At 53.2% G+C, this 6850-nt stretch overlaps 1 protein-coding gene across 2 annotated transcripts; it reads left to right on the top strand.

Annotated features, from left to right (window-relative positions):
• The first annotated feature begins 2693 nt into the window (after positions 1–2693).
• CBS (cystathionine beta-synthase) lies at positions 2694–5753 on the top strand. Of its 2 annotated transcripts, none has more exons than XM_069946248.1 (2): positions 2694–2800; positions 5459–5753. In XM_069946248.1, the coding sequence occupies exons 1-2, from the start codon at positions 2725–2727 to the stop codon at positions 5614–5616; spliced, it is 234 nt and encodes a 77-aa protein (XP_069802349.1). In that variant the 5' UTR covers positions 2694–2724; the 3' UTR covers positions 5617–5753. The 2 variants fall into 2 exon arrangements, with proteins under 2 accessions (XP_069802349.1, XP_069802348.1); XM_069946247.1 differs by having other exon boundaries at positions 2695–2800; positions 5456–5753.
• Positions 5754–6850: the final 1097 nt, after the last annotated feature.

The raw sequence follows: 6850 nt of genomic DNA, 5'->3' as shown, positions 1-6850 counted from the left end.
CATCTCCATATAATCCCCCCCTGTGTCTCTTCATCTCCATATAATCCCCCCCTGTGTCTCTTCATCTCCATATAATCCCCCCTGTGTCTCTTCATCTTCTTATAATCTCCCCTGTGTCTCTTCATCTCCTTATAATCCCCCTGTCTTCTCATCTCCTTATAATCCCCCCTGTCTTCTCATCTCCATATAATCCCCCCCTGTGTCTCTTCATCTCCATATAATCCCCCCTGTGTCTCTTCATCTCCATATAAATCCCCCCCTGTGTCTCTTCATCTCCATATATCCCCCCTGTTCTCTTCATCTCCTTATAATCCCCCCTGTGTCTCTTCATCTCCATATAATCCCCCCTGTGTCTCTTCATCTCCATATAAATACCCCCCTGTGTCTAGTTCATCTCCTTATAATCCCCCCCTGTGTCTCTTCATCTCCTTATAATCCCCCCTGTGTCTCTTCATCTCCATATAATCCCCCCTGTGTCTCTTCATCTCCTTATAATCCCCCCTGTTTTCTCATCTCCATATAACCCCCCCTGTCTTCTCATCTCCATATAATCCCCCCCTGTGTCTATTCATCTCCTTATAATCCCCCCTGTGTCTCTTCATCTCTTTATAATCCCCCCCTGTGTCTCTTCATCTCCATATAATCCCCCCTGTGTCTCTTCATCTCCATATAATCCTCCCCGTGGCTCCTCATCTCCATATAATCCCCCCTGTCTTCTCATCTCCATATAATCCCCCCTGTGTCTCTTCATCTCCTTATAATCTCCCCTGTCTTCTCATCTCCTTATAATCCCCCCTGTCTTCTCATCTCCATATAACCCCCCCCCGTGTCTCTTCATCTCCATATAATCCCCCCCTGTGTCTCTTCATCTCCTTATAATCCCCCCTGTGTCTCTTCATCTCTTTATAATCCCCCCCTGTGTCTCTTCATCTCCATATAATCCCCCCCTGTGTCTCTTCATCTCCTTATAATCCCCCCTGTCTTCTCATCTCCATATAACCCCCCCTGTCTTCTCATCTCCATATAATCCCCCCCTGTGTCTCTTCATCTCCTTATAATCCCCCCTGTGTCTCTTCATCTCTTTATAATCCCCCCCTGTGTCTCTTCATCTCCATATAATCCCCCCCTGTGTCTCTTCATCTCCATATAATCCTCCCCGTGGCTCCTCATCTCCATATAATCCCCCCTGTCTTCTCATCTCCATATAATCCCCCCTGTGTCTCTTCATCTCCTTATAATCTCCCCTGTGTCTCTTCATCTCCATATAACCCCCCCTGTGTCTCTTCATCTCCTTATAATCTCCCCTGTCTTCTCATCTCCTTATAATCCCCCCTGTCTTCTCATCACCATATAACCCCCCCCCCCGTGTCTCTTCATCTCCATATAATCCCCCCTGTGTCTCTTCATCTCCATATAATCCCCCCTGTGTCTCTTCATCCCTTTATAATCCCCCCTGTGTCTCTTCATCTCCATATAATCCCCCCTGTCTTCTCATCTCCATATAACCCCCCTGTGTCTCTTCATCTCCATATAATCCCCCCTGTGTCTCTTCATCTCCATATAACCCCCCCCCCCCCTGTGTCTCTTCATCTCCATATAATCCCCCCCTGTGTCTCTTCATCTCCATATAATCCCCCCTGTCTTCTCATCTCCATATAATCCCCCCTGTGTCTCTTCATCTCCATATAATCCCCCCTGTGTCTCTTCATCTCCATATAATCCCCCCTGTGTCTCTTCATCCCTTTATAATCCCCCCTGTGTCTCTTCATCTCCATATAACCCCCCCTGTCTTCGCATCTTACCATATAATCCCCCCTGTGTCTCTTCATCTCCATATAATCCCCCCTGTGTCTCTTCATCTCCATATAACCCCCCCCTGTGTCTCTTCATCTCCTTATAATCCCCCCTGTCTTCTCATCTCCTTATAATCCCCCCTGTCTTCTCATCTCCATATAACCCCCCCCCCCCCCCCCGTGTCTCTTCATCTCCATATAATCCCCCCCTGTGTCTCTTCATCTCCATATAATCCCCCCCTGTGTCTCTTCATCTCCATATAATCCCCCCCTGTGTCTCTTCATCCCTTTATAATCCCCCCTGTGTCTCTTCATCTCCATATAACCCCCCCTGTCTTCGCATCTCCATATAATCCCCCCCTGTGTCTCTTCATCTCCATATAATCCCCCCTGTGTCTTATCTCCATATAACCCCCCCCCCCCCCCCCCGTGTCTCTTCATCTCCATATAATCCCCCAGCTGACAGCAGGGGGTCTGTACAGTGCAGGAGCAGGGAGTCAAGCATCACTCTGGAGTCCCTGCTTCTGCACGTAAATTCCGTGGGCGGTACGCTATTAGCGTAGCACGCCCCTGAATATGCATACAGGAGCAGACACCTCAGTCTGGGGCTGATCTCTCTGTTCCTGTAGTCAGTGAGCGGTCAGGTATATAATATAAGCATGAACGCTCACTGTGCAGGGGCGGCCAGTGCCGCCCCCTGCAGGATCCTATGAGCTGCCGCCTGAGGCGAAAACTTCACTTCGCCTCATGGCAGATGCGTCCCTGGTAAGGGGGGAATGTGGTGGTGGTCACTGGCTGGAGGGGTGCAGTGTATGATAGCGCCCCCTCCCTCCTATGGTTGTGTTTGGTATTGCAGTTGTGTTGGTGCAGTGCGATGTCACAGGATGCACAGGATGAGGTATATTGTATTTCTTTCCTCTAGGTGCACCTCATGGACAATCTGGGGAAACTATCCCGTATCCTGGAGACGGATCACTTTGCTCTAGTGGTTCATGAGCAGATTCAGTGTAAGTAGGGGCTGCCTTCATTCCTGTCATTGCTGCTTCTCGTTTGACAAGCCTCTCCTCCCTTTCCTAGCTCCCCCTCCTTCCTAGCCCCTCCTCCCTTCCCTAGCTCCCCCTCCTCCCTTCCATAGCTCCCCCTCCTCCTTTCCCTAGCTCCCCCTCCTCCCTTCCCTAGCTTCTCCTCCTCCCTTCTATAGCTTCTCCTCCTCCCTTCCCTAGCTTCTCCTTCTCCCTTCCCTAGCTCTTCCTCCCTTCCCTAGCTCCTCCTCCTCCCTTCCCTAACCCTCCTCCTTTCCCTAGCTTCTCCTCCTCCCTTCCATAGCTTCTCCTCCTCCCTTCCCTAGCTTCTCCTCCTCCCTTCCCTAGCTCTTCCTCCCTTCCCTAGCTCCTCCTCCTCCCTTCCCTAACCCTCCTCCTTTCCCTAGCTTCTCCTCCTCCCTTCCCTAGCTCCTCCTCCTCCCTTCCCTAACCCTCATCCCTTCCCTAGCTCCTCCTCCCTTCCCTAGCTTCTCCTCCTCCCTTCCCTAGCTTCTCCTCCTCCCTTCCCTAACCCTCCTCCTTTCCCTAGCTTCTCCTCCTCCCTTCCCTAACCCTCCTCCCTTCCCTAGCTTCTCCTCCTCCCTTCCCTAACCCTCCTCCTTTCCCTAGCTTCTCCTCCTCCCTTCCCTAACCCTCCTCCCTTCCCTAGCTTCTCCTCCTCCCTTCCCTAACCCTCCTCCTTTCCCTAGCTTCTCCTCCTCCCTTCCCTAACCCTCCTCCCTTCCCTAGCTCCTCCTCCTCCCTTCCCTAACCCTCCTCCTTTCCCTAGCCCCCTCCTCCCTTTCTTTTCCCATCTCTATATCGCTGGCTGTACTCAGCAACATCCTCACCGTTTTTGGACCTTGTAAAAGCTTTGTCACTTAGCGCTGGGCAGTCCATCAGCTTTGGGTTGTCCCTTGACTCTGGGTTGTTTTATAGGCTCTGGCCTGTGCCTCGGCTGTGGGTTGTATCTAAGCTCTAGGTCGTTCTTCGGTTGTGGGTCATCTCTAGGCTGTGGGTTGTCTCTAGGGTCTGGGCTGTCCCTCGCTGTGGGGTGTCTTGAAGCTCTGGGCTGTGCCTTGGCTGTGGGTTGTCTGTAGGCTCTGGTCTGTGCCCCGGCTGTGGGTTGTATCTAAGCTCTGAGTCGTCCTTCGGTTGTGGGTCGTCTCTAGGCTGTGGGTTGTCTCTGGGCTGCGCCTTGGCTGTCTGGAGGCTCTGGGCTGTCCCTAGGCTGTGGGTTGTCTCTAGGCCTTCCCTCAGCTGTGGGTTGTCTCTCACCTGTGGGCTTTCCTTTGGCTGTTGGCCGTCTCTAGGCTATGGGTCGTCCCTCAGCTGTGGGTTGTCTCTAGGTTCTGGGTCCTCCCTCGGCTGTGAGTTGTATCTAAGCTCTGGGTCGTTCTTCTGTTGGGGGTCGTCTCTAGGCTCTGGGTTGTGCCTTGGCTGTGGGTTGTCTCTAGGCTGTCCCTCGGCTGTGGGTTGTCTCTAGGCTGTCCCTCAGCTCTGGGTTGTCTCTCACCTGTGGGCTTTCCTTTGGCTGTTGGCCGTCTCTAGGCTCTGGGTCGTCCCTCGGCTGTGGGTTGTCTCTAGGCTGTCCCTCAGCTGTGGGTTGTCTCTCACCTGTGGGCTTTCCCTCGGCTGTGGGTTGTCTCTAGGCTGTCCCTCGGCTGTGGGTTGTCTCTAGGCTGTCCCTCAGCTGTGGGTTGTCTCTCACCTGTGGGCTTTCCCTCGGCTGTGGGTTGTCTCTCACCTGTGGGCTTTCCCTCGGCTGTGGGTTGTCTCTAGGCTGTCCCTCGGCTGTGGGTTGTCTCTAGGCTGTCCCTCGGCTGTGGGTTGTCTCTAGGCTGTCCCTCGGCTGTGGGTTGTCTCTAGGCTGTCCCTCAGCTGTGGGTTGTCTCTCACCTGTGGGCTTTCCCTCGGCTGTGGGTTGTCTCTAGGCTGTCCCTCGGCTGTGGGTTGTCTCTAGGCTGTCCCTCGGCTGTGGGTTGTCTCTAGGCTGTCCCTCGGCTGTGGGTTGTCTCTAGGCTGTCCCTCGGCTGTGGTTGTCTCTAGGCTGTCCCTCGGCTGTGGGTTGTCTCTAGGCTGTCCCTCGGCTGTGGGTTGTCTCTAGGCTGTGCCTCGGCTGTGGGTTGTCTCTAGGCTGTCCCTCGGCTGTGGGTTGTCTCTAGGCTGTCCCTCGGCTGTGGGTTGTCTCTAGGCTGTCCCTCGGCTGTGGGTTGTCTCTAGGCTGTCCCTCGGCTGTGGGTTGTCTCTAGGCTGTCCCTCGGCTGTGGGTTGTCTCTAGGCTGTCCCTCGGCTGTGGGTTGTCTCTAGGCTGTGCCTCAGCTGAGGGTTGTCTCTCACCTGTGGGCTTTCCCTCGGCTGTGAGTTGTATCTAAGCTCTGGGTCGTTCTTCGGTTGGGGGTCGTCTCTAGGCTGTCCCTCAGCTTTGGGTTGTCTCTAGGCTGTCCCTCGGCTGTGGGTTGTCTCTAGGCTGTCCCTCGGCTGTGGGTTGTCTCTAGGCTGTCCCTCGGCTGTGGGTTGTCTCCAGGCTGTCCCTCAGCTTTGGGTTGTCTCTCACCTGTGGGCTGTCCTTTGGCTGTGGGCTGTCTCTGGGCCGTCTCTCGCCTGTGGGCTGTCTTTCACCTGTGGGCTGTCTCTCAGCAGATCACAATGACGGGTCCTCCAGTAAGAAGCAGATGGTGTTCGGAGTGGTGACGGCCATTGATCTCCTAAACTTTGTGACACGGGAGCGAGAGCGGCGTGTGAGTGAATCCAGTGACTGGGACCCCAGTGAACGCACCAGACATTTCAGCGCCTCTTAGAGGGGAGGATTGTGATTCCATCATGGCTGCCGGGGGAGGAGCTGCATGCACCTCGCTCTGTTATACTTTTGTGTTCTGTAATTATTGCTCTTTATTTTGTAGCTGAGATGAAATCAATAAAATCTGATGATTCCGGATGGAGGTGACAATGCTGGTTCCTGTGGTCCGCCTGGATAGTATATATAGAGCCGCTCAGGGTGATGACCAGCAGCTTACTGTCGCGGAGTCAGGGGTCCCACCTGCCCAGTAGTTGTTGTCATAGTGACGTGACCAACTGCTGCCTGTATCGGAGGAATGGTGGGCTCTGATGGGATACAGCACTGCTACATATTGTCTCCTCTATGGGGGGAGGGGGGGCCCCTGCGGATGAGGGCGACTCTCGTACTTATCAGGTCCTGACCTGGATGCTACACCCTGCCCTCCACTGTATATACTGACAGCAGCTCCCTGTACTCACTGTATATACTGACAGCAGCTCCCTGTGCACTCACTGTATATACTGACAGCAGCTACCTGTGTACTCAGTGTATATACTGACAGCAGCTCCCTGTACTCACTGTATATACTGACAGCAGCTCCCTGTGCACTCACTGTATATACTGACAGCAGCTCCCTGTACTCACTGTATATACTGACAGCAGCTCCCTGTGCACTCACTGTATATACTGACAGCAGCTCCCTGTACTCACTGTATATACTGACAGCAGCTCCCTGTACTCACTGTATATACTGACAGCAGCTCTCTGTACTCACTGTATATACTGACAGCAGCTCCCTGTACTCACTGTATATACTGACAGCAGCTCCCTGTGTACGCACTTTATATACTGACAGCCGCTCCCTGTGTACTCACTGTATATACTGACAGCAGCTCCCTGTGTACTCACTGTATATACTGACAGCAGCTCCCCGTGTACTCACTGTATATACTGACAGCCGCTCCCCGTGTACTCACTGTATATACTGACAGCAGCTCCCTGTGTACTCACTGTATATACTGACAGCAGCTCCCTGTACTCACTGTATATACTGACAGCAGCTCCCTGTACTCACTGTATATACTGACAGCAGCTCCCTGTGTACTCACTGTATATACTGACAGCAGCTCCCTGTACTCACTGTATATACTGACAGCAGCTCCCTGTGCACTCACTGTATATACTGACAGCAGCTCCCTATACTCACTGTATATACTGACAGCAGCTCCCTATACTCACTGTATATACTGACAGCA

This window comes from Dendropsophus ebraccatus, chromosome 11 (assembly GCF_027789765.1).
Source record: "Dendropsophus ebraccatus isolate aDenEbr1 chromosome 11, aDenEbr1.pat, whole genome shotgun sequence".
NCBI classification, from domain to species: domain Eukaryota; kingdom Metazoa; phylum Chordata; class Amphibia; order Anura; family Hylidae; genus Dendropsophus; species Dendropsophus ebraccatus.
Note: the sequence above shows the minus strand (reverse complement) of the source record. Positions and strands in the feature narration are given on the sequence as shown.